At 43.2% G+C, this 27,081-nt stretch overlaps 3 protein-coding genes across 9 annotated transcripts in view; all 3 read right to left on the bottom strand.

The window, feature by feature from the left end:
* Positions 1-1,246: 1,246 nt before the first annotated feature.
* LOC115632306 (ATP-dependent RNA helicase DDX54) lies at positions 1,247-4,201 on the bottom strand. Its single transcript, XM_030529408.1, has 6 exons — positions 4,159-4,201; positions 3,554-4,103; positions 3,153-3,496; positions 2,682-3,092; positions 2,347-2,622; positions 1,247-2,286 (listed from the first exon to the last, which is right to left on the bottom strand). Exons 1-6 carry the CDS (start codon positions 4,159-4,161, stop codon positions 1,363-1,365), a joined length of 2,508 nt encoding a protein of 835 aa, XP_030385268.1. The 5' UTR covers positions 4,162-4,201; the 3' UTR covers positions 1,247-1,362.
* A 268-nt stretch (positions 4,202-4,469) lies between these two features.
* LOC115632452 (inversin) lies at positions 4,470-8,060 on the bottom strand. Of its 2 annotated transcripts, XM_030529603.1 has the most exons (10): positions 7,195-8,060; positions 6,970-7,125; positions 6,714-6,911; positions 6,436-6,648; positions 6,253-6,273; positions 5,995-6,112; positions 5,579-5,928; positions 5,427-5,521; positions 5,290-5,359; positions 4,470-5,154 (listed from the first exon to the last, which is right to left on the bottom strand). In XM_030529603.1, exons 1-10 carry the CDS (start codon positions 7,327-7,329, stop codon positions 4,693-4,695), a joined length of 1,818 nt encoding a protein of 605 aa, XP_030385463.1. In that variant the 5' UTR covers positions 7,330-8,060; the 3' UTR covers positions 4,470-4,692. The 2 variants fall into 2 exon arrangements, with proteins under 2 accessions (XP_030385463.1, XP_030385464.1); XM_030529604.1 differs by lacking the exon at positions 6,253-6,273 and having other exon boundaries at positions 7,195-8,058.
* A 1,858-nt stretch (positions 8,061-9,918) lies between these two features.
* Positions 9,919-27,081, bottom strand: part of LOC115633127 — a 50,850-nt gene continuing 33,687 nt past the window's right edge. For 2 of the 6 annotated variants that reach the window (XM_030530523.1, XM_030530524.1), the window contains 6 exons: positions 20,008-20,074; positions 12,757-13,684; positions 12,069-12,612; positions 11,842-12,004; positions 11,559-11,665; positions 9,919-11,496 (listed from right to left, as the gene is read on the bottom strand). In XM_030530523.1, the coding sequence (XP_030386383.1) occupies positions 10,344-11,496; positions 11,559-11,665; positions 11,842-12,004; positions 12,069-12,612; positions 12,757-13,684; positions 20,008-20,074 (2,962 nt within the window). In that variant the 3' untranslated portion in view covers positions 9,919-10,343. Of the gene's footprint in view, positions 11,497-11,558; positions 11,666-11,841; positions 12,005-12,068; positions 12,613-12,756; positions 13,685-13,805; positions 13,905-14,228; positions 14,374-14,586; positions 14,609-15,136; positions 15,158-20,007; positions 20,075-27,081 lie in introns of those variants that run through there. The other 4 variants (XM_030530527.1, XM_030530529.1, XM_030530526.1 and 1 more) reach the window with 4 other exon arrangements.

Genomic DNA, 27,081 nt, shown 5'->3' with positions numbered 1-27,081 from the left:
ATTCGAATGAGAAACAGGGCCGGTAAGTAAGAGTTTGGACATTTACTTTTATGCGTGTTTTGAAATACATTTAGAACTATCTTTCGATTTGAGATATCAAGTATGTATATTGTTTTATTTAATTCGAAGAGTACTAATATGTTTGCAATTGTGCAATAGAATGTTCTCTAACACATTTTTTTAACAAAGCAAATATAAGAAGCCTTTTAGTTTACTTCAATTTGTTGAGAATCAAAACAGGAAAATGCAGTTCTATTCTTCACCACGTCTCACGCCGAAACGTATTTATTTCGACAGCATATTATGCCCTAGATTTTCATATTTTCTACGACATGAATCAACAAGCCACTTCACATTCCTTCGCTCAAACTATCCAACGAAAGAATCGCATAAATATTTTCTAATTACAACATTAATTATGTAGTTAAGCTATCCGAGCTGGCGAGCAGAAAGCAGCCAGACTGGACACGCACATCTTTACAAAAATGGGAGCGCGTTCCCAACAACTTTGTTAATGTTGTGGGCAGCGCCGACTGGGCCCCACAGCACCGACTATGAAGGCACACATGCGTTCGTCTGGTAATGTCCCGTAATGAAGATAAATTTGCGTGCCTTGTACGCAACATAAGCACCGCCCGCCTCACACTACTCGGCAACAATACGGACAGGAAACAGGTAGAGATTTGGTCTGTTGCTCGGACAAAGTTAATTAAATAAATGCACAGCACGACAGGCCTGAAAGAGGACAGGACGGTTGTCGCAAACAAGGACATGGCCGGCCAGCAAGTCTTTTGTTCTGCAGCACAACTGAGGGAAAGGACAAACCGCTGCGCTGCTTACGAAGAGTGTCAAGAATTGTGCGTCGTGCCTGTGCCAGTTTGCGCGGCCGTGCGACTTGTTGACGTGGCCAGAGCCGCACGCAGGAATTACTACACATTTAGTCTCTGAGCGCGTACGCAGTAATCGCCGTAATAGCTGCGAGCACCTAATTGTATATGGTCATGTCCAGTCGCCTGCACGATATCAGTGCGACATAAGCTGCCACTTCCCATTGTCCTTTTCGAGGTAATGACACGCATGGCGGGGAATGTCTTTGAAAAAATGAAATTGCAAGTGTAATGAAAAACGTGCGCATGCCCTTAAAGGCGACGGCAACGGCAACGGTGACAAAAACGGACCAAACTTCACGGTCTTGTGACCGCTGATATGCAACATGAATTGTTGGAGAAATTTCCACACAAAGTGGGATGGTTTGTAGGCTCTTTAATTTCGCATTTTAAATTCAAAATTGATTGTAGTATCTATGGCAAAAAACACATTTAAAAAAGTAAGAACTTGCCTTTATTTTGCCTTAATTGTCTATCACTTGCGTTTCTTGATCCCACCACGACCTGGGGCACCCTTCCCCCTGCCTTTGCCAGCAGCTTGTGGCTTTGGCCTTTGATTTTTTCGCGTGCTGCGCTTACGGTTTTCAGCTTTGCGCGTTGTATTTTCTTCCTGCTTTCTCTTGATGTGCTCCAAACGCATGCGTGCCTTTACAATCTGCTCGGGCCGACGCATTTCCTTGTCGTTGCCGCTCATGCGTTTTTTCAGCTCAACTTTGGCGTTGTGGCGAGCGTGTCGTCCCACTGGGTAGCGCTGAGAATGGGACAGTGGCTTAAAGTTGTCATCGTCGCTATCCGCATTCTCCCGCTGCAGCTGCTCCTCAATCTTCGATTTCTCCTTCCATTCGTTGTAGCGACCTGTCTTAAAGGAAGCGGGTATCCAGGCGCCTGATTCGGTGCGTATTTTGTTGGAACGCGGATCCTGCACTGACACCATTTTCTTTTTGATGCGATCCCATTTCTTCAGACCTGGCTTGTGTTTCATTTCCGTATTATTGCGATCTACCACTGAGAATTCAGCGTTTTGCGCCTGACGCTCAAATGAATTGATAGCCAGTCCGTCTTCCGTGTGTTTGTCAGCTGATTGATAGGGTATATAGTGCTCGTCATCCTTTGTGTTGACCTTACGCTTCTTCTTTTTCGGTTTTTCCTTATAGAGTGCGTCCATGTTTTGGCGTTTTTTCGGCGCCACGACCTTGTTAAAGGTGCTAGTAATAGTTTCTTCGTCGGCGGTTGGCATACTGGACGATTGTTTAGCGTCGACAGCTTTCTGTGCCGCGTCGACGTCCTCTTCGTCGCGTTGCTGTCGGAACTTTTCGATAACCTCTGCATGTTCTGAGCGCTTCTGCTTCATGACAACAAAAGGCACGGATTTCTGTGTACAGTTCAGCTCGAAAATGGTCTGAAAATAGCAAAATTTGTACACGTGCACTCAATGGTATGATTACAGGCTGATAATTACCCCACCAGGTCGGAAATTGCGCATTTTCACCAAAATATCATGTTTTTCCTCCTGAAGTTTACGTTCGGCGGCTGCTATATCTTCTTTAGAGCCGCCATCCTGGCCATTGACTTCAGCAGCTTGCGCTAGCACCGGCGCAGCATTAAAGAAGTCCTCCAGCGGCTTCAAAGAAAAGAACTTAATTTTCTTGACGCGTGCATTAGCATCCGTGGAAGCTACAGGTCTAGAGCTCAAGTATTTCTTGTATGCATTCTCGCTTGTGCGAAGAACGCCAGCCTATGGAAAGAAGCATTTTATGAGAAACGATTTTTGCGAAAGTACTTGGGTTGCCTTACGATGTGGTGGCTCTTTTTGATGTCGGTTACTGTCAAGTGCTCCTCCTCCAGCAGATCCTGTGGTATGGTTCCCATTACAGAGTTGTCATCAATGTTGAAGGGACGGTTGAGAAACAAGTGTAAGTCCAACAAATGCGCGGTGTCGTCGGTGGAGAATATAGAGTAGGCAGTGCCGGTGCGCCCCGCACGAGCACAACGACCAACCCGATGCACGAATAGCTTCGGCTTTCCCGGGAAATGTAGATTGACTACATAATCCAAGCTAGGTATATCTATGCCGCGCGCTGCCACATCGGTGACTATAAGCACCGATACCTTCTTGTTTACAAATTTTGCTGTGTTTATTTTTCGGGCGGAAGGATCCAAGCTGGAGTATACAGAGGTATTCGATATACCGGCTTCCGTCAGTATCTGTAATGAAATAAGGCGATTAACACGTATCCACGAATAGAAAAAAATCTTACTACTTACAAAAGAAATAAGTTCGACATGGTGCTGGGTTCCCGCAAATACCACAGTTTGTGCGGTTTGAGGTATCACATACTTGAGCAGTACCACAAGCGCCGTGTAACGATCGTCTGGTCGGCAGTACAGAAACTTTAGGGCCAGAGCATCCGGCAGCTTCGACTCCACATCCAAACGTATCAGCACGGGATCACTGAGGCCAGCACGTGCGAAATCCACGAGGAGCTTTGGCAAAGTAGCCGAAAACATAACCATTTGACGGGACGAAGGCAGACGGTGCAAAGTCTCGTTCAATTGCTCACCAAAGCCCATTTCAAACAACCGATCGGCTTCATCGAATACTACATAATCTGTGGAGAGATCGCTTAACATCAGCTAACATACTTTATAACTAATGAGACAGTTACCTATGGAATTTAGTTTCAAATCCATTTCTACACACAGATGCAGAAATCGTCCCGGCGTCGCGACAATAACATCCGGACATGTATGAATGGCTGAGAACTGTGAGTCCATGGAATCGCCGCCCAGCACCAAAATCGTTTTCAGCTCCATGAAACGGCCTAGCTCCTTGATGAATTTATAGGTTTGCACTGCCAATTCGCGCGTCGGCGACAAAATCAAGGCACGTGCTCCTTTTGTGGGCTCACGACGCTGCAACTTCTCGAAAAGAGGTATGAGGAAACATGCGGTTTTGCCCGAGCCGGTCTTGGCCATGGCCACAACATCGCGTCCTTCTAAGATCAACGGTATAGTCTTCCGCTGAATAGGCGTGGGCACCTTATAGCCACGTTTCGTTATGCCTTTTATGAGCTCGAAGCTCAGACCCATGGATTGAAAGCCACCGCTTTTCTTTGACTTGTTTTTGCTCTTGAGAATATCATCATTGCCACCACCTGTTGCCCCGGACTGTTCCAAAGAGGGGAAGCCGGGTATTTCATCACTTTGCTTTTTACGCTGTAAACAATATAGCTAGATTAAAGAAAGCGACAACAAATTAGATTTTACTTACCATCTTGTGCTTTCTAGACGGCGAAACACACGTGCGCGTCCCAGCTGATTCTGTGAAACGATGTGGCATCTCTATGATGTGAGTTTCATGCATACGAGCTATTGCGAGTACTCGTGAGGCGTCCTTTACACATTAATTAATAAATCCAGTTCTTATGTTGAAAAAGATTTTTAATTTAATTTTAAAAACATCTTTAATGGTAAAATATTCTAAAATTACTTCTATGAATTTGTTTAGCGTTTAACAAATGCGTGTCTTATGATAATCAATACATATTTATATAGAATATATAAACTTGAACATACGTTAAATTCATTTTCTCTGCTAACATTTGCGTTTAATTGTACATCACTTAATTACATTTAGCCTAATTGTTAATTTATCGATGTGTTTAAATGAAATTACTAGTTTCAAAACGGAGGCCAAAATATGGGGAAGCAGTCGAAAAGTGTTTAAATTCTAATTAATAGAGAAAATTGATATTTCGTACGTACTATGTTCCATATATACAGTCCGGCTAAGTCAAAACATGTACTAAACTACAAATTCCACATCCGGCTCGGAGTCGCGGACAATTATCAGCTGCTCTAGTTGTTCAATTCGATGCAGCATTTCCTCCTTCTCCCTCTCCACCAGATCAAAGCGACGACGCAGCTCTTCGTTTTGACGCCGCAGTTCATGCAGTTGCCGGCAGATCTCGGATGATGACAGTAGTGGCATGACATTGGGCGCCTTCATTGTGCTCGATTCGCTGCGCATATTGGTACGAAACGTTGTAGGTGTTGTTGTTTTAGTGGTAGTACCATTATTGGTAACAACGGAAACACCTGTTGAGGATAATGGCCGCAACTGCAACGTTTGCACAGTGCCCACCTGGCCGCGGGTACTCGTCGTAGCTGGACTGTTTGTGGCTGGGGTAATGGCATCATTTGACATCTGTTGCTGATCTTCAATGGCTCCGCCTTCCCCTTTCTTATGTACTGTGGGCAGTTTAAGCTGAAAGCATATGATATTATCGGGTTTCTTGTTAGATTCGGATGAATAGCAAGAAGCAATATAATTAAGATACCAAGTGACTAAAATCAAGCTAAACTTAAAGTTAAAAGCAGTTGAAACAACGCCACCACAAACCTGGCGAGACTGCACTTGCCGCATGTTGACCAGTTTCGTGCCATCGGAGAGCTGACGTATTACGCCGGAGCTACATTGGGGGTAGGGGTGGAGATATTAAGATGTAAGTGCAAAGAAATTTCTATTCGTTGTCTTACCTCGCGAGCGTTGCAGGTATTTTTTGAATGCATTTTGTTTGACTATCCCTGCGGCAAAGCTTTTTAAAATCGCTCAACGATATTATACGTATGTTCTACATTAGAAAAACAGATCATTATTTGTACTGGTATTAATTTAACATGAGGCAAACCTTATTCTTTGTCACCCCTGTCGTTGCGGTTGTTGATGCTTCGCTTCTTTTGATAACATTCATGCGTATTTTTTGAGGCGACTGATTTGAGATGGGCCGAGAGGGAACGGCTTTGCCCAAGTTGTTGTTATTTTTATTTTGGCTATTGCTGATGATGCCATTTGTACCTGGCTTCGTTTTCGTTTCGTGCAGCAGCATTCGGCCTCCCTCAGAGAGCACCAGTTGTCTTCCGTTTTGCAGCGCTGTGTTAAGCATTTCCTTTGAGGCATCATCGTCGTTGTCCTGCATCATGTCGGCAATGCCATGTGTCTTAAGCATATTCAATGCCGAATCTCCCAGCATATTTGTATCTGTGGATCATAATATATATAAATATTTACAGAGGAAATGCTGAGAGATGGTTGATGATGACTCACGTCTGCGCAAGTTTTCGAGAACATCCATCCTATCTTCTACAGACATGTCTCCTTCTTCCACGCTCTTGGCGGGCTCCGGTTCCTCCATAATCGAATTGACTGCCTCACTGGTTTCCTTCTGAAAATTGATGACCCCTTTAGTACAATAGAACTGAAATATGTTGGTTTCTATTGGATTTTTAAATTTTGTTACAACCAAAGGGCTTGAGGTTAGGCTTTTGTATCACAAATAAGTTGTTAAATTATTGATGTACATACTTTGCTCTCAAATTTCTTTCGCTGTCGATGGCGTCACGGTTGGAGCAGCAAGAAATCGTATAAGTATAAAAGATTAAATTGGAAGTAAGCGTACAATTTAAATATCTAAGTTAGTAGTGAATTCGTGCCTAATATCTAGCTCAAAATATTGTTAATTGCCGCAGAATCCAGAAACGAACTCACCTCGGTCTCCTCGTTGAGCACACGGTTCGCCTGAGCCCGGCGCGCTGCTTCCAACTCGGCCAGGATGTCTGCCTGCTCTGTGAGCACAGCGAGTCCAATTGGCGTTTTACCAAACTTTGATGCTAAAGTAACATCCGCATTAAATAACAGTAGCAACCGGACAATTTCTTTGTGCCTCTTTTCCACGGCCCAGTGCAACGGAGTCATCCGTAGCTATGTTGAAGAAGAATCAGTAAGCCAGTTAGACGAATTAGTGAGCCCGTTAGTCAGTCGCTTACCATATCACGTGTGTTCACTGCACACTTTTTGGACAAAAGCAGGACCACAATTTGTACGTTGCCATAGTAACAGGCCAAGTGCAGTGGTGTTCGATCGACCTTCGTTTTAGCATCTATGTTAATGCCACCTTTTAGCAGGATTTCGCAGATTTCCACTTGATTGTTCATGGCCGCAAAGTGAAGCGCCGACATGCCCAACTACAAGAAAACATTAATATTCCACGCCCAAGGACTCGCTCAACAAATAAAGACTCACCCAGTCCGAGGCAAAGGGCGCACCGTGACCCAATGCCGCTTTCACGCCCGCTACATCGCTGTCTCGCGCACACTGCAGCAACTGTTTTCCCAAGTCGACGACTGTGGTGGCATTAATTATGTTGCCCTTGTTCAATAGGAGTTCATTCTCGGTGCGCTAAAAACACAAGAAAAGTTTAAGCTCAGCTTCCCGTTCGCAATCTTAAAACCACCACTTGTTACTCACAATCTCGTAGCCCGTCAAATTGGAGAGCTGAGCGAACGGCGCTTGCGCTTCCGTTGGATACACATTTCCATCAGCGCGGAGCGTCGCTACAACTTTGCTGGTGCCCATGCCTAGGCCGCTGCTGCCGGTGTGCATCTTAGCCAGCCCTCAGATTTAGCAGCAGTGAATTCGGCTTAAACAAACATACCAGCACGGGATTCTCCAACAAATACTTAAAATGTTTATGTTTTCTGCACGCACACAAAACTCACAGCGATCTCACTAATATGCGGGCATGTGTGAGTGAGTACAACGACACGATCACCTGCAGCGCGCGCCGAGGGTGAGAGTAGTATGGCAACATGGGCAGTGTTGTTAAGCGTCGAATTGTAAACTTGAAAATCGGAGGTAAATTATGCAGCCGCTAACATTTTGTCACAAACGCGCATTCTAGTTCTAATTCAAAAACAAAATGTAACGCAATTTTTTGTAGCTAACACAACTTAAAGCGCTCCACTAATGATGTAGAGCTGCCAGACCAGTTAAATAATGTACATGAAACAGCTGTTTTACCTGCTCTTACTTTGCATCACTAAATGAGTTCCACACAATTTATATATTTTTTTGTGATTTCATCGTCGGACTAAATGAATTTGCCTAAAATAGGCCACACATCGTTTTATTTGTATTTAATTGAAGTCTTAAAACAATTCTCGCACTTTAAGCTACCACTTTATTACCGAAACACGCTTGCCCGTAATATGTACCACCTTAGAGCGCGAAGTGGTTATATTCCTAAATTAAAATTTTAGCGTATTTCCAATAAGCGCACAACACAATCGAGTCTCTTAAAGTTACAAACAATTCAATTAGAATGAATCCGCGTACATCTTAACAGCTGCAAATCCGTAAAAAAAGAGACACGCGAAACGTCTTGTATACTTTTGGCCAAGAAACAAGTTACTGCTGCCATATCGATGAAAATTGCTTACTTCCTGTTTTTAATAAAAGCTGGCAGCACTGTTCTAAAAAAAAATATAGCGCGTGGGCGCGAAACAAAATGACAGTTACAGCCATATTGATAAGAATTAACGGGCGAGATGGTTAATGATTTGGATAAATATATTTATTTATTTTGTATTTGGCATACAGGGCATATATTTATTGATGTTTATGTATACTAGTGTTCGAGTGTATGTTTAAATTTACATAATATGCATGTTTTGTGTTATTTTTATTGAGTAAATTGTTATTATGTATCGATCAGTTTTTACTGGTTTTTTGTTTTCAAAGCGTGCATGCTTCGCTACAAAGAATAAATTGCTCACAATCAGTCATAACTATAAACCACATTAAACGCCTTCGATGCTACGATGCTAGATGCGTACATTTTGTATACGCCGTTATTATTATCATACTTTTTTTGTTTCAAACTTGACATTTTGCGTGCTATTTAATAGTTTCACGGCTTTGTATCATTTTCAAATGCTTTTATTATCTCTTGCTTTTGTTGCCAACAAAAAATTAAAATTTCAGATGGTAGCCCCTAATTAACACTTAATCAAATCAACAAAATTATAGGTATTTCTCAACTTTACCACAAAATCTATTAAATAGTAAATTGCTTAAATAATTTTTCCATCCATACATATTATTTAATAATTTCAATTTGTTTTTCCCCACGGTTTGTATTTTTTTTTTTTTTTTAACTTATGTTGGCCAACTGCAAATGTTTAATTTTATAGTTTAGTTACTAAAGAGAAAATACACAAGTTTCTTTAGAAAAAATTAAATTCGTTCATTTGTTTTGTTGCAATTTGTTTAACGTTAACATTATACATACATACTCGTGGGTATATATTTATAGCTCCTATTTTCCCATGACCAAATTGACAAGGAACCAACTTGAATATATTTATGTTTTGCTTATTTTAGAAACACATTGAGAACTACGATTGGGATTTAAACATTGTCTACATCAAATCGTAATTGCATAACAAAGTGTTACACATATAGTTTGTATTGTGTATAGTATACGTACGATATATATGTATGTCGGAATTTGCTTTTCACTACATTTTGTGATTTTATAGTGGTCGTTTGGATCGATTTTCTATGGCTACCGGAAATGAGTGTCGTTTAGTGTGATCTTGAATTTTTTTTTTAGCGTATACGAGTACTTATGGATTTCTATTATGCTTCAATAAATTCAACAACAATAACATTAACAAATGCCATTGCACAATCTGCTAACGGCTCGGCGCTCTCGAGTTCTGCCTTTTGATGCCCCCCATGCTTATATGCTGGTTAGTGTTCAGTTTGCAAAAACTCTTCATAAAATATTAGTCATAGTTAGAAGTAATTACTTGTATATATGTAGGCAGTGGCTTAGGCGCCTATTTGAAATAAGAGTGGTTTTAGTTTAGTTTCATTCAATATACCGGCAGCAGCCACACACACACTGGCTCATATATGAGCTATATAGAGTGTACATTATATAAATATTGATAGCATACGCACATAGTACTTGTACATAGCGTACAGGCTCATTTGTGTATGTATGCATATATTTATTTGTATATATAGAGTCTACATTTTAAAATGGCTGCTATATAAAGTAAACGTTGCTATACGTATATAAAATTTTGCTTCTTTGGGTTGTTTGCTATTTAACTTGAGTGCAGTGCGAACCGTAAAAGAGCGAAAACATAATAGAAATTAATAACAAAAATACGGGTGGAGCTATAAATTAATAAAAACAAACACGTTTATTAGGGTAATTCAATAAACTTATGACGAGCATCAAACTATATTTACACACATACGAATAGGTATGCACATTTGCCGCAAATTTTTGGCTTTAAAACGCATTTAAAATATTTTGCAAACATATTAAACAGCAATGAGAAGAGTATATTTAAATAAAACTTAGACAAAACTAAAAGGAAAACAGTAAACGGAAACAAATTGAAATACGAGTACATACGTGTACACAGATTCAGCGGCTCCTAATCGTAAATGCACTTTTTACATTATTCCAACAAGTGTATAAAATAATTCATATCATGTACTGTGTATGTATTTTCTTCTATGTGCCATTCTGCATACATTTATGTACTGCAATTTTTAGTAGTTATCTTCAGTGAGGATTATCTTAAACCAGAGAGAGCTTAGGCCGAGTTCGTCTCCGTCTGCTGCTGCGCTGCCGCAGCCTCTGCCAATTCAAGGGTGGCTACACGTGCCGCCGTCAATGTGACGTCCGCATCGAAGCCCGGCTTGTGGGTGGGCGACTGACTGGGGGTGCAGTTCGTGCTCTTGGGCTTACGAAACCAGTTGCCCAGACGGCGACGTCCTAGGGAACCGGTCGATGTGGTGGACAGCGGCTGAGACTGGCTGTTGTCTGCGCTCGCAATGCCATCACGCGACTGTGACTTCTTGGGCAGCGTTTCGCTGTAACGGTACGAAGACTTGGCCGGTGACTCAGGCACTGAACTATCGCCACTGGCCGAGGTACCGCCGCCCAGGGCATGTTCGCAGTCTGGTAACTCGTAGTCCGACTGATCTGAATAGTCGCCGGCGCGCTCCTCATAGTTGTACTCAAAGCCCGTCATCTCGGATACGTAAAGAGCCTTTCCGCCAAACTGCCGCTCCAGGGCGAGCGTGTTGAGGAAGCGATGCTTGCGATTGGCCGACCGAAAACTGAAGTCGTACCATTTATCTCGGGACTCGCAATAGATTCTTAGCGAGTTCTTTATAGTGTGCCCGAACATCTTGCCATCACGCACATTCACGACACGGCAGCGATCCAGAAATATGCGACCCTTGTATATAAAGTGGCTGCGCTTGATAATATCGCGCTTGCAGTAGACCAGCTGGTTGTCGAATAAGAAGAGTGTGTAACTGCTGTTCCAAAGATTTTGCTTCTGCCGCGTGGCATCGATTTGGAGAAAGAAGCGTGTGCTGTGCAGATGCAGCGGCGGACCCTTGAAGTTCTGGAAGCTGGCCTGATGACGCGCAATCGTCTCACTGTGGCGCTTGCCCTCATTGACAGCCTCGGTGATGCCGCGCATGGCCTCCAGCGCCAGGTTGACGGTGTTGTGGGTGTCGGGTATATCCAGCTGACTCACGTCGAGCTGCTCATAGTGGGCAGGATCGGGTTTGTTCACCTCCGACCCGTCCGCCTCGTCTGTGCCGTTTGGAACATTGCCCATGGCCGTCTTGATGATCTCATTTAAATGTAAGGGATATCGGCAAATGCGCTGCACGGGCGCCAACAGATGAGCAGAAAGCGGTAGCTCGGCAAGATTTTCAGATTCGCGACAGCTGCATTAAAAGAAAGGGATTTATTCGTAACTAATTATGGGATTTAAAAATGCTGAGCTTACTTTTCCAAAATGGTGCGTGCATCCTTTACACGATCATAGGATTCGAGCTCGATCAGTGCACGTGGGTATGAGTTGCAGTAGGTGGAGTAGCAGAGGAAGCCTTTGTGCTGAAAAGGAAGGAAGAACCAATATTAACCATTTATTAACCATTTATTTAAAACAACCCCGTGTGGTCATAGAAGTAGGTAAGAACTATTTTCAGAACAATTAAGCTTGATTTTTGAATATCAACGATGATTGGAGCAAATAATGATCACCCAACCGTTCTTATAACAATACTCACCATTTTGAGGAAAACCTTGGCCACCTGGTTCTGTTCGATGCCCTTGCGCAGAGCCTCAAGAAACTTGCGCTGAAACTTATAGATCGCCGCAATGTTTGAGAATATGAGACGAATGCTGTTCGGCGAGAAGATGTCAATGCGCTTACTCATCGCAGGCAGGTAGCTGGGGGTGGGAAGAGAGATAGAATATAATTTGTGTTCAATTATTTCCCCAACACGCAACTTACCCGTCACAAATGGCGGCGAGCAGCTTCACATAATTAACTTCCGTTTCGAGCAGCTCTCGGACAGCACTTCGGCGCAGCACGTCTGCGCTATCCAGTTGAGCATTGAGGCGCGTCAAGGGGAGCAGCGGCATGGCTGGGGGCGACAGGCTGGGGGGCGACTCAATCACTATAGTCGTGATATTGCTCTGATCTACAGTCATTGTGGCATCGGCATCCTCCAGACTGTTGTTGAGCTCAGCTACTGGCACGGGCACATCCTGGCTTGGGACTGGTTGCCCCTGAGTCGCCTTGTGTGCGCTGTAAAATGCATCTTGGTCCGGACAAGGTATGATGCGAACGAACTCTTTGGGGAACCAGCCGAGCTCTGGATCGAGTATTTCTTCCACTATGCTGGCGTCCTCTTTCTTAATGCGTCCGAACCACCAGGGTCCCACCTCTTTCCGCAAGATCTCAATTAGCGCGCCACGCTCCAGTCCCAGTTCCTGCGGTCCCGCCGCCGTGAATTTGTACAGCACTTCCGCATAGATGGGGTAGTAGCTGCTGCCTGTAAGGGGAGGAAAAGAGTTGCTGTTGTAGTTGCTCTGTTGGCTTGTCTGGCCGCTCAATTGAAGCCAATTGAAGCGATTGTGCGTCTCTGCTGTGCAATGAACTTGTCGTCGTCCCCTACACAGTCATCGACTCCACTTACCTTCTTCGTGTGACGCAACGCTGTCACTGTCGCTGTCGTCCAGCTCTGTGCGCCCCATGCCATAAGTCTCCAGGCCATTGGGCTGACTCAGTGAGCGCGTGGGCAGCGATTCGGGCGCCTCGCGCTCGATATTGTTGCCGCTGCCCAGCTGCAATTGCTTGTAGATCTTCGATTTGGCACTACTACCCCCCAAGTCTGCGGATTGGTCCAAAATACTGCCGGCCTTGGCCGAGTTCGTCCGCCGGATTACCCGCGCCTTCGCCTCGGCCGTATTGGGAGTGCTGCTGGCATGGGGGGGTGTTTCATTTTGGACAGACTGTTGTCCACTCGCCGACAACACACGCGCATACTGCTCGTCCTGCTCCAGCTCGATCTGGATGCCCGAGTCACCGGAGTTGCATTTGTCGCGTCGATTGAATTTCGTTTTGCGACGCTCCTTCGAGGAGCGCCAAATGAGTGGCCCGAAGCGATATTTGCCCGAATTTGCATCTCCGATGTCCGCCTCGCTGGCTGCAGCTGCAGCTGATGCTGCTGTTGTGGGATTCGCGGCTGTTATGCAGACAGTTGGTGTGTTGTTGGGCGATGACTTGGGCTTTGTTGTGGCCGCTGCAGTTGCAACATCCCCGGCGCTAGTTGCTGTGGGCGGCAGCTGCGTAATTTGCAATTGATTTTTATTGTTGAAGTTGGTGAGTGTGCGTTTGAATTTCTGCAAAACGCCTAAGCCTCCACTCCCGCCTCCACCGCCTCCACCGCCACAACTGCCACCGCCACTGCTACCGTTGGTTGCGGCAGCGTCAAAGGAGAAGGTGGTTGTTGCTGCTGCTGCTGCTCCTGCTGTTGGTTCATCCTGCTGCTTTGGCTGTGCAGCCAAATGTTGCGTGTTGCTGTCCGTCAGTGTGGGACTTGAAACGGCCCGCATTTGCTGCGACTGCAAGGAAGAGAGAAGGGGACAGTGTAACAATTGCATAAGGCCAGTATAGATAAGCTTTTGCTATTTTAGTTGGTGTTTGTTGCTGTTTGTTGTCTGCTTGCTGCCGATGCTCGCTTACAAAATGAGTTGCTTGGAACCCCAGGCGATTCCTTCTCATGCGCAACCACAAATATCTTATCATTTTCGCGTCGGTTTCGCTTTTTTATTAACAACAATAATGAAGAGTCAACTATTGATTAGGGTGTGTGTGTAAAGGTGTGTGTGTGTGTGAGCGTGTATGTGACACCACAAGAATTTAACGAATGCGAACAACAAGTGGGCTGCTAATACAAGTATAGGCAGGGCTTTGTCGTATCTATGTATATCGAGCACATCATAATTGGTGCTAAAGTGTGCCTTTTGTTTTTGTGTACATTTTTTTTTTGTTAATGCCGAACTAAAAATTTAACGTAATGCGTACATGTCAGCGATAACAACAATAACAATAACAACTCCAACATAAGCAGCTGGGCAACAAACAGCGACAACTTCTGCCACACACCTCGCGGGTATGAGGAATTATGATGAAATTGTGTTTTATGTGGAATTTTTATTAAGTTTTTTATTTTCCCCTGTGTAGTCAGTGTGTGTGTGTATGTCTGTCTGTATGAGTGTATAGTAATATGATTTATTTAAACGAACGAACAGTTGACAGAAAGAAATTTGAAACAAAATAGCAACTGTGCTGAAAACGTCACACGATCAAAGCCCACACACGCTTATCACAAAATGTATTTCGCGAATTCATTTGGGGAGCACTTTTTGGGCCGATAAAGCTACCCTCAATAAATAGCTAAGCTGACTAAGCGTACCAGCTGGTGGGCTCTACACTTTAGCACTACGGAGGGGAGGTGAAATACCTGAAGCAAACGCGCTTGCCACTTATAGCGCCGCTCACTGGGCATTTGATCAGCCAGCGTGCTGTTGGGCAGGCCAAGATGAAGGCGATACCTGGACGAGGCCGATGGCGCCGCCGCATTCTCAGGTGTGCCGGCATCAAAGTCCCAGAACTTAATCAGACCATAGGTGTCCATCAGTGTTGGTATTATTAGCTTCTTCATGGCGTTGCGAATTATGCTGGCGTGTGGCAAATGTTGTTTACTTCACTTTGCAGTGAAAACCGCAAAATTCCATGGATATGGATATGAGGAGAAGAACGCTCTAAAGCTGCCGCTGGCAGATGTCAACGGGCCAAGCGATAAATAATAACTGATTGCATGGCGGCAGTGAGAATTTCAAATATGACGGCGACATCGACATCGACGAAACGGCAATGGCAACGGCAACGCCAACGACTCTGCCAATTTGCTTGGCATCAGGCGGCGATGTCTACGTCAAGTGTATGTAGATATGATATATACATATGTGGGTGTGTGCGCGACCTATTGTTGCTGTGTGATATATACTTACATTTATCAACACGCATTGATAAACAGAATAATGCCGTCGCCCTGCATTGCATTGGCTCTATTGGTTATTGTCTGTGCTAGCTCAAGGGCTGGTTCGTGTCTCTGCTCCGTTTAAGTGTCTTGATTAGATTAAGGCACGGAAATTGCATCGCCACTCGAATGCAAAACGTCATCGGCTCTATCTCTATCACTGGCGCTCCGATTGCGCTCCTCGTCCGACTGTCTGTGGGTCACCATCAATGTCAGCCTGCAGTCCACAATTGTGAGACGTGGCTTTGTTGTGCTTGATTAGCTTTTGGCCTCGACCATCTAGATACACCCCTGGCTGGTGGGTTATTTGTTATCCTGAGACAATGTTGGGATAACATAACGGACGAGGGAAAGTTGCATCCGAGTTAATTACTGGCGCGTTCAAACAATTAAAATAGTCGCCTCCTCCTCGTACCCATACCCCTACACATGCCCATCACAAATTCAATTAATTTACGTCACTTTTTCTATGCGATAAGCTTTGCAGTGCAGCATTACTTCCCGGCTCTATGCCCATGCTTGATTAATGCTTTCATAGGGCTACAGCCACACACGCACAGGTTCCTCCATGCCATTAATCATAGGGTGGAGAGGGGCGGCATGTAGGTGGAGGGGCGGGGTGCAGGAGACAGGGAGTCTGTGCCCGCTTAACAAATGCACCGAAATATTCGGTATGAAGTCATAAAACAATTTCGAAATGTTGGACAAAGAGAGAAATAATTTCTTTCCTTGCATTCGAATGTAACTTGCACTTTCATTGAGCCCTGCAGAAGTTTATGGCAATGCCATAAACTGTTTTAGGGTATGCATGTGTGTGTGTGTGTGTGCGTGTGCCCCATTAAAAGCCAGAAAAAGTTGTTATCGCCATTGTACTGCATGTGGCCTGAAACAGAGTTGTAAATGATTTTTAATGACACTTCATGTGCCAGCGGCCGTTGTGAGGAGACGATGGAGATGGAGACACAGAGATGCAGTTTAGTTTCGGCGGGGAAAGGCGGAAAGGGGGAAAGGGGAAGGGGCCACGCGACGGGCTCGCAACCATTATAGGAAATTGTTGTAAACTTTTAATTACAATTAGTTGGCGGCGCTTTTATGTCGGTGAACAGTGCCACAAAAGTTTGTCCACTGCCGGTTTTTTGTTTGCATAGCCTAGATCTATGGTCAGCTTATCAGGCACTTGGTAGTTATTGCCGCTCCAAATTAAACCGAGCGCCGGAAGACTAGAACTTTGGCGATTCTTGTGGGAATACTATCATGCAGCATTAACTCGAAATCAATTGACTTAGGTAGAGAGCTGGGAACCCAAACATATTGCATCTGTTTCTTATCACAAACATCATTATCCACATTCCCGCTCGCATTCAAATCCACACGTGTTGCCCAATATATGAACGAGAGGAATGAAATGTTGCGGCAACTCCCGCTGTTTAAGACGAAAACGCATTAGGCGTTTAATTTATGAGCGCATTGCACTTGGATTACGTGAAAAGTAAACAAAACATGGAAAAAGAGCGAGTTGGAAATGCGGACACGAAAAACCTCATAGACACTTACCCTCACAAGCGGAAATGCCGTGTTATCAGATACTTGTACCTTGTTTTGGCTTTGCTTCCTGGCTTCAAGTGATTTAAAAACACATTTCAACAACATTTGCATATAGAAAGCATTAAGGACATAAACAGGATTTGCTAACTAAAACATTTTCAAGTACACAAAGAAAAGGAGAAAACGCAAACAAGCCACATTGGCGATTTGCTGGAAAGCATGTGTTTGCTTTGGAAACACCCTTACAAACTGACAAGCTGAACGATTGACAAACTGTCCAACTGAGAGGTTTACGGCATGTCGAGTCGCGTCTAATGATCCGACTAATGGGTTGTCCGAAATGCAAATGAATTAATAGAAAAGAAAATAGTCGCTGCTTGTGGATCAGAGTTAGGCTTGGTCGAACACACATACAATTTCCTCATTAGCTTTTCGGTATTTTGCAATCATGTCATGAACTAAGGATATTAAAGGAATTGCAAGTCTTTACTAAAACACAATTCTCTACCACAAGTTATCTGTTTGGGGATTGACATTTGAAGGCATACGAGTACTGGGGAAGTGTACTTGTATGTATTGGTTTTGCTTCATTGTTCGAATGTTACTCTTAATTCAATATTTCTCTCAAAAGAAAATCGAATAGTACTTAGCATGTTTTATGAGCAGAGGGGACTGTAACATTCAACATGATTTAAGCTCACACGGGGTACAATTTTCCACCTGGAGTAGGAAGGATTCCTTTTTAAAACATTTGGAGTGTCCCTCGCACTGGCCAGTTAATGGCAGCTGCTTTGCATTGCAGCTGATCATCGATTGAAATTGGTCTGGAGGCCCAGATGGCTGCTGTCAATGTCTCTTTTTAGTTTGTTTTTTGTTTTTTTTTTTTTCATTTGGTTCGTCTTTGCTCAAGTTTCAGGTTCATTCACAGCAGCACCTGAATGTGTTGCAGCTTTTAGGGGCTTCTTCTCTGTGCCATTGCACTTAGGATGGTAAGTCATGCATGACTCTTGTCTTGGGTTGTGGTTGCCTCTCCATTCATTGCTCCAGAGTCTTGGACAACTGGCTGACTGAGATAGGAGTGCACGTCACAGCTAAGTATGCTGCTTGCGGTTGCTGATACTGATATCTTTGATTCGACATTTATTATACAAATATTGATTGCATTAGACTACCAGACTAATTAACTCCACTGTGACCTGGCAGCCGCAGAGTTTGAGATTCCATTCAGGGTCCATGGGTCCATGGGGAGTCGTTCAAGTGCACTTAAATGCACAAAACGTGCATTGTGCTTCAGAGAAAGAGCACTCACAAGTTTTCAAGGTGCTGCCTTATGTTTCTATTTTGGAATCGTCGTAAAATTGCATTTAAGTTTTTGTTTTCTGTGCTCCGGCTATAAAACTTTGAATAGTTCAAGTTGAATGTGAACGTTGCTTATAGCTTACATGACATTGTGCTCCACAGCACAACTGCTTCTGCAGCGCCGCAACCATAAAATAGCAGCGGGTTTAATGCCGCAGCTTTACTCGGATGTTACTTAAAAACACAGATACGATGGGGGAGAGGCGGGCTGGTGCTTTATACCGCTGTGGGTTGATGAACTACACATCGATGTGATAGTGCCAACAGACAGGCAGACAACTCCAATAAGTTGTCAAAATAATGAGGCGCATTATCTCTAGAAAACTGCTTTCCCCTCCACGTATTGCCTATGCTGCCTTTTGCTGCCACTCCATCATCTTGTGCTGCCCTTGGCCTTCGGTAAACAAACAGACACACACACATGGAGGCAAGTTCGGGAAAACTTGCCAACATAAGCCTGCGCGTGTCATTTGCTCTGACAAGCTCGGGTCCGACTCCAATATGTGACACAAACCAGACATTTGTGATTCAAATACAAATCGCAGCTGTTGCAGTCGCACACTCGAAATAAATCAACGGGATTGTGTCCAGAAAGGAAGCAGTAACGTGATACTTTCAGCTCAACCCCTCCCATGTGAGAAAAGTCAGAAATGGAAACGGACAGGCTGTAATATACAATAGGGTTTGACACTCAAAAAGCTGTTGTCCTGACGATTGGGAAACACAAGCCACCTGCTTTATTCTGAGATCTGAACTACGTATGTATTTATTGACTGACTGCCTGCATCTGATTGTAAGTGAGCCCAAATGGCATTTGCTTAGAACACTTAATAAACTCATATACGAAGAACAAAGGCTTATACAAGTATTTATTGTTAATCCCCAAATGACTCGTTAGTTTTGAGTTCCCTGCATCTAAGCTACAAGAATTAGGCGCCGGGCCCACTTACTCACTCGTATCAGACCGACCAGCCTATCAATATTTTCAATGGCGGCGTCGTTTTGAATATAAAAATATCATGATCGTCAGTGGGGCCCACTTATCAGTCTGGAAGCAGCAAAAGCAAGAGCGATAAAGAATGCTACCAAGTGGGCCAAGTTACATGAGTGCCCTTCTGGTGTGTCGTTTATTTGGGTCAAGACTGAGTGTGGGCCTCATTTCGAATGCAGCTGCCTTGGCTAATTATTTGGGCTGTCTCGGCTGACTTTCTACTTTTTAAGTGCAGTACATTCTCTCGGGCCCTTCCCCGCTTATGAGTACTTGTTCTGACCATCCAGTACAAATATTAAACTCGTGGAAATATTCAAATTTAAATTTTTGCCAATTGGTGTGCAACATATTTCTGTAGTTGTGCTTGTTGGGGAAATGCACGTTAAGACTTGAATTTGTATTTAAATATTTACGAATTGTCATTTATTTTATAGCTTGAATTCTAGATTTTAATTACAGGTACAAGTTGCCTGCAAATAAAATTAACGGAAGGGTAACGATGGGCAGGTCTTGGCTCAACTATCCTAAAAATCGCCCTAAATAGGGGGAATATAATGGTTTTTATTACCAGTGGCTCCGTCCTGGATACTACGTTTAATTACTGTGCAATCAACAGTATTGTTAATATACTACAAGAGTTTGTAATTTACGAGTTGAATGCTAAAGTCGCGTGAGTTTAAATCAACCTTCAACCCCTAAACCCACCGCCCTCCATCATCCCTTCAAATTGAATAAACTTTAGACATGGGGCTGCGATTTTAACGGATCTGTAGATCTCAGAATAGCATTTGGATACATTGTATAACACAGAACGGCATACAACTTTATCCTGTGAGCATATTCTATCGGTTCTTTTTTCAGATTTCATTCAATGACTACTGGGGGTTCCAAGAATATCTACTCTGTATTCGTATTCTACAACTCTTTAAAAAATTGTAAACACTTACCAGTCCCAGGGAAAGGCCACTCCTTATGCCGATTATGTTGACGCCATCGTTGCTGCTTCTGGGCAGACTGAAAAGAGGCAGGTAAAGTGGAAATTTCATTGTCAGTGAAATATGCAACTATAGCTGATGAGTTAAGGTATATTCCGCGAATATTTGCTAAATAGGTGTAGTTAAGACAGTAGCCGGCCGAGGGTCGCTTTTGAAGGCAGACAAAGGCAATTGAGCAAACTTTAAGCGCCGCCTTGCGCAGGATTCAGTATCGGGAACTCAATGGTGGGAAATTGCGTTACGTTTTCGGATGTCGGCAGGTACCTTGACCTTGCGTAATACGCTATAAACTTATATGGCCACCCATAAAGGCAGATAATGACGGCAGGATGCAAAGCAGTAAACAAATATTGGTGTTGCAATGTATTGCTGTCCGGTTTTATGGCTGGTCAGAATTAGCGGGCTCATAAAACTGGGATGGGTCGGCATCGGGTTGCGTGAGAAAATGTGCGGCGGGCGAGAGTGTTGAATGTTTATTGTGGAAAAAGGATGTGCAACGACAGGTACATGTGTACTTATGTGTTGCAGACAAAATTCCAATAAATCTGATTGTCAAGGATAAAGCTTGTTACCGAAAGAAAGGCTGCTCGGCCGAAATCCAATCAAATATATAAGCTTTGCAATCGAATGTGGAAGATTTCCCTGTGCTTTTACTAAGGACACTATCCTTGAAAATTCCAAGAATTGTGATGGCGGAAGAGGGAGACGAAGACGAAGACGAAGAAGGAATGTTGAATCAACAGGACATGCTGGCGCAAACACAAATACACTCGCATACACAAACATCGGTGTAAAGTAGTAACCAAAAGAGCGCACATAGTTGCCTTTGGCTATTCCTTTGCATAGCCCACACTCCTTTGCGTGCCGTCCTTTTTGGGAAGAAACATCAGACGGCAGCAGGAGCGCTCGGCATGCAGCAGAAGGCATCGTTGGCATCGCCATTGGCATGCCGTGTGCGTGCGGCTAACAAAAAACGGATTAAATCTGGCATGCGTGAAGGAATGCAATGGCCGGCCGAGCTATGCCTAGACAGTAGGCAGGCACTAGACCCAAGGCCTGCTGGATGCTGCCGAAACGATAAGACGGCATATGGCTGTGCATTTTCCGTTTTTCAGAGCTGTTGTTATTGTTGTTGCTGCTGTTGTTGTTGTTGTTGTTGTTGCCTTTGATGTACAACATACAGGTGAGTGATGCAGTGCCGAGTTGCTGCTGTCTTGTCTGATCCAGACAGGCCGGACACATGGACGGATGGACCCTGATGGATATCAAACACTGCTCTGCACAAACTCTGAGTAATTACGTAAATGCACAAATCGAAATCGAGTCAAATGTACAAGTATATGCTGTCCATTCGAATGCACACACAACAGAGTCTGTCGGCGATGTTTCGTCTGAATTGAATTCAATATGGCAGCATGCATGCATACGAGGACTCGTGTGTTGCAGCATAGGGGCTGCTTGTTTAGGGCCACACACGCTTGCCGGCTTCGGTTCCATTTATGTTGCATAGTTTGTTAGAAAGTGCATTTTATAATTGGGACTAATGATTCATATTCAATGGAACAGAATGCTATGCTGTGTTTAACCCAACCCCCATTAAATAGGGGTTTTGCAATAGGGATCTTCTTTCATTCGCCTTGTTAGGAAGCAATTTATTTCTACTCTCCATTCACTTAAAGCCACTTAGTTGGGTGATTCAATTAACACTTGTCTCACCGTTGCATGGTATTAAAACGCTTGTTTCTTGAATATCTTTTGCCCGGTGTGCTTGGCTGCGATTTGCACTTGTTTATATGGACACTGTATGCACTTTTTTGCTTCTTCATGTTCATTTTTATATCCTTTTGTGTGTTCCGAAACGAGTTGCTGCTGCTATTATTCTGAGACGCTCCAACAGGCTGCGGCACTCGAAATTGACGCAAAACGATGCGTTCACTATATGTGACCATTACTCTAAACAATTTCACAATTCAAATGCGAATTCCCTGAGGTATTCTAGAATATTTCGCACAATGCGCGACCTCTTTCCGATCCGTGCGCGCGTTTCTTTGTACAGACGCAGACTGAGCCACAGGGCTGAAGTTATGAGCCGACCGACCCGCATGCTATAGGACTTTGGTTCCTGAGCCGATGTTGAGCATTGCCAAGCAGCACTTCCTGTCAGTTGAGTTGCTCGAGTTGCTGGCTAGCTGGGCGCGCACACACACATTAGGGTAGGTATGTAAGTCGGGCAGGCCTACGATTTTGAGTGACTCTGTGAGCTGTGAGCTGCGACCTTTGGCTCTGGTTTGCTTCCCCGATACATACTTGTGTACGTATTCGCAGCTGACAGCTGCTGCTTTGAAGTTGTCTAGTTTTAATGAATTGTTGTTGTTGTTCCGCTTTTATTTTCACTGCCATGGCTTGGCAAAGTCCTTGAGCAGGCACCTAAACAATAACCACTGGAGCAACAGCTACAATAGACCGTCCTATTGCTCCCTGTCTGTTCTTGACAGCTTTCCCCGTGTTGCTGCCTCGGTCTGCCTGAGATGTAGATATAGCCAAGGACTTGTTAACCTTATGTTTTGAACTCGAAGCTGCAGCTGCTTTGGCGCGGCTGTGGCAGTGGCAGTGGCACAGGTTTAATGCATATGCTCAAGCAGTCGCACTCAAAATGTTACTCAAACGCAACTCAAATTCGAAAAGGATAATAGTAGGCACGTGTGTGTGTGTGTCTTTGTAAGAAACGGAACATCTGCCGGACTGGCATGGAAACCAGTTTGCATTGCTCAGCGAGAGCGTCGAAGCCTCCGAATTATGAGCGCACCCTGCCATGGCTCTGCTCCTTAGCGTGTGGCAGCCAAACAATAAAATATATTTTATGCTGCTATTAAGCGAAAACAGCCAACCAAACCAAGCCAAACCAAATGAAACCAAAACTGAAACGTGTTGTATCTGCTGCCAATGCTATTTAGCATCCACACGTCCACAGTTATAAGATGCAAGTACATACATACTTGTACATACATATGTGTATATATGTAAGGTTCCAACATTATGAGCTTTTCGCCATTTGAAGCACCTACACCAAAGCCATTGGCCTCCTCGGATACAGCATTGTACGGAGCCCACTTGAGTATTTATGAACTCGGCTTTCGAGGATGTGCAAATGGGTTAATAGTTTGGTGCCCATGGCAATGGCTGTTAAGAGTACATACGGGCATACATACTCGTATATGACTGCAGAGTTCCTGGAAGGCATTTAATATCCCCATAAAAGGGACAAGAGTGCCTCTTCTCTAAATGCCATTTGACACGCTCTTTCAGTCTATTCAAGTTAATTGAAAAGTTATGCTAATAGTTGTACAGTATCGATTCTTGGGAAAACGAGCGAGATCTTCAGTTCTCTCGGTTGTCAACATATGACGCTGTTATGGAGCCATCTGCCACATCATTGAGTGTTCCGAGAAAATCACTATAGAATCAAAATTGACAAATTTTTACTGTTGAAGGAGTTACTCTATTAAGGTCGTTTGGAGTCGAGGACTATTTTTAGCTCAATTTTAAATTGGTTCTTTGTTTTCTTGCCAAACTATTGCAAAAATATTGTAATCTGTACAATTCACACCCAATTAAATATTTGCTGATATCAACACATGTTTGTAACAAGTCGCTCACCAATCTATTAGTAGGTTATAATTACTAATTGCTGTACAGAGGTCCAACAGTAAGTAAATCACAATTCAATAGCTATGAAGACATTTTCTTGAGTGTAAAATATTGCATCACCTGCCAACCATCCACCACTCCTAATACACACATTTATTCCTTGGGCGGAACTTACCACAAGACACTGCAAAATGCGGAAGTGCATTTGGTGGCGGCGTTTCCATAGTTTCGTTGAAATTTGATAACCGCCCGCAAATGGAAGAGACAGGCGCCTCCCTTTTGAACGTGTGCTCTGGTGCATTACAAGAATACGGAAGACAGGATATTTGCTGAAGAAAAGTCGAGCGCAGTTGAATTATCCACATACCCACACTCATATGTATATTTATATTTGTGTCGATGCAGGTGGTGGAAGTGCATATGCTTCTAAGAGGATTCAGAATAGAATCAGAACGAAGCCGGCGACATGACGACGCCGCCATACACACCACATACAAGCACCACGGAAGTATCTAAGGCGAATGTGTTTAAAAGGAATGCAGCATAGGGCACCACTTAAGCGACACTTAAGCCAGATACGAGTATTGCGCATAGGGCTAGAGTTACAGGAGAGGCGGACGTTGGAGCTGCAGAGACATCTGTGCAAATTGATTCATAAATAACCGGCCTAAAAATGCCGCAAGGTTACAGCCACATTGTTGGCTCTGCCCAAACTTGGCCAAGGCAACTGATAAGCACCGGCGTGCTGGGCCTTTATTTCTTTTTTTACAAGGTGCTTGTTGCAATTTCAACAAAGATACTATACATAAGTATAGCCATATGTATATACATACAGTCAGAAAGTCCGCAGTTGGCGCAAAGCAAAGGGCAAGGTGAGCTCGGAAACTGGTTACCACATACATACATATATGCGAGTGTGTATATATGTATGTACATACATTTATTTTGTGAAACAGGTAGTTACCAGTCAGCTTCGGCAAGACGCCCATTGACGACTACCTGTGCCATTCTGTGTCGTTCTGGCCGAAAAGGCGCAAAAATTGCAAGCACAATAAGAAGGCAGAGTCGGTTTATTTCATGGTCCCTTCATCGGTCAACTGGCCGCAGTGTGTGGCAGCTTCGTCACAGCCACTTCCACTTTTTAGATAACCACATTCAGTGAACGTGCAGCGTATCTAAATTTGCCTAATCCTTGGGATTTGCTGCACACCGATTGCTGAAAAAACGCCTTAAATTGTGGCACAAATTGCCTTCATTTGTTGACGGCGGCAGGCAACGAAAAGTGTCGAGTGTGAAATTTTTGTTTGACAAACTGAGTCACGACCCCAGAACTGGTTGGTTGTTAAAACTCAATTTTGGGTTTTTACCCAGAGAGCAGGGTATGCGCAAATAGGCGAATAAAATGTTTCCTAATAATGTGTTTATTATTTGTTCTCGACTAGTGCCCAACGGGCTTGTACCATGGACTACGCCCACTTTTTCAATTCATTTATATCAACAAGTTGTTAAAGTTCTACTGATTGCGTCGACAACTTTTATTGCCTATTTCATACAGAAATGTTTAGCTACCCCTGAAGCGAGGTCGTAAACTTCCTTGCATTAAAGTAAAGCTCAGTCAATGGTTCGCTCCATATGCTGAGCTGCTTAAGGGTGCAGTTTAATGATCCTGTTTCTGTTTCTGTTACTGTTTCAGTGCTGTTCTGTTGTTTGTTACTGCTGCTGGGAGCTGCCCGTCTATCGCATATGGCGAAGTTGTATAAAACTTTGCCTCAAATCTCAAACGTCTCATAAAACGTTCAAGTGGCATACAAAACTTTCAACTTTGCATATTCTTGATATACACACTGTTCTTATACATATATATACAACTTAAAAAACAGTAGGCATCCAGGAAAAGCACCAACATGAAGCTGAACATTTGCTTACCCTATACCCAAAGGGTAATAGGCTGTACTAGTTCTGTCCCAATGTATGTCACACATAGAAAGAGGGATGGCAGACCCCCTTGATCTGTGTGATCTCGCATCTCGGGAAGTGTAAGAGGTAGAATAACTAATTTGCTATCTAGACTCTCCTAAGCCCGAGAGAGGACAAGTTTATGTTTCTTCTGATGGGTCTCTACTTAGATATGTATGGATTGTATATTTAAGCATGTAATTAAACAAATAAAATAAAACAAACCTTTTCATTTATTTTTTACTGGGACTATCATTTTTTTAAAATGCATCTCAGAAATTTATAAACTTTGCTTCTAAAATTATTATGGATTAATAATCATTTCATTAACAGGCTGCTGGTGAATACTAGTGTAGTGTTCTTAGGCGAATACCCCTGTATATACAGACAAATTCGTAAGTACATAACAGAGCACAGCATGTTTCGATTGCCACTTGCTTCCATATAGAAGTTTGGACCTCCGCCTTCTTTTTTATTGTTAACCAAATCAAAATACACACTCGCAAAAAGTTATGGAAGCGCATGTTGCATGCTTTTACAAAAGTTTCAAAGTGACTTCTTTTAGTTTATTCTCTTTTAAAGTTTCTGCGCAAGAACTGATTTAAAGTGCATCATTTAAATTTTGAATTAGCCAGAAGAAAGTGATATATTTGATATGGTTTGTATTCCAAGCTAAAATCAAAACCATGTTTAAGTCGTACTTTATTTTTAAATGTGTCTTGTAGCTTTACATTTTGGGGTTTTAATATTTCTTCGCTTTTTTTTCAAATGAAAAGTGTGTGTTACAATTAATTCTCGGCCATAATATTTTAATTTAATTCATCAGAAATTTCACAATTTGATTCCAATGATTTCACAATTTAATTCTCGATTTGACAGCGTACAGTACTTGGAATGACATTATAATTCTCGATTTGCGAGCGCTTAGGCACTTGGTATGAGAATCGGAAAGGAAGGCGCCCCCAATATTTTTATTCAATTTATCAGAAATTACGAAATTTAAGTTCAAAATATTTTAGTTTTTATTTTCAGAAATTAACGTACATATGTAAATAGTACGCGTATGTATTGTTCTATTTGTATGTATTGTAATATATGCCCTAGCTTTCGGAACGTCCCAAAGAAATTTGCTATTGGCAGTTCCATTAGAAGCTTTAAATAGTGTCGGAAGAGAAAAAGCATATTGTGAATAAACTTATATTTGTAAGCAAAAATACTGAGCCAATCAAAGACCTCCTAGTTTGGTATATGGGCGTATTTTTAAACCGTATTAAAGAACAGATGGGAACATAGATTAGGTTTTCTATGGAAATATTTTAATGTTTGATATAAATTCAAGTATTAATTAGTATTGTTTCCTACGATAATTGGGCGTCCTCTCTACTAGATTGGTGCACATATATTCAACGCCTACAAAGGGGC

This window comes from Scaptodrosophila lebanonensis, unplaced genomic scaffold, assembly GCF_003285725.1.
Source record: "Scaptodrosophila lebanonensis strain 11010-0011.00,11010-0021.00 unplaced genomic scaffold, SlebRS2 tig00001415-arrow-pilon, whole genome shotgun sequence".
Taxonomy (NCBI): domain Eukaryota; kingdom Metazoa; phylum Arthropoda; class Insecta; order Diptera; family Drosophilidae; genus Scaptodrosophila; species Scaptodrosophila lebanonensis.
This window is presented reverse-complemented; position numbering and strand designations above follow the sequence as displayed.

Bases quoted from the DNA above. Each gene is read 5' to 3' on its own strand.
- LOC115632452 (XM_030529603.1), bottom strand. From the start codon at position 7,329: ATGCACACCGGCAGCAGCGGCCTAGGCATGGGCACCAGCAAAGTTGTA. The intron at 7,126-7,194 runs GTGAGTAACAAG...TTGTGTTTTTAG, and splicing joins ATTTGACGGGCTACGAGATT to CGCACCGAGAATGAACTCCT. The intron at 6,912-6,969 runs GTGAGTCTTTAT...GTTTTCTTGTAG, and splicing joins CGCCCTTTGCCTCGGACTGG to TTGGGCATGTCGGCGCTTCA.
- LOC115632306 (XM_030529408.1), bottom strand. The intron at 3,093-3,152 runs GTAAGTAGTAAG...ATTTCATTACAG, and splicing joins ATGTCGAACTTATTTCTTTT to ATACTGACGGAAGCCGGTAT. The intron at 2,287-2,346 runs GTAATTATCAGC...TGCTATTTTCAG, and splicing joins GCAATTTCCGACCTGGTGGG to ACCATTTTCGAGCTGAACTG.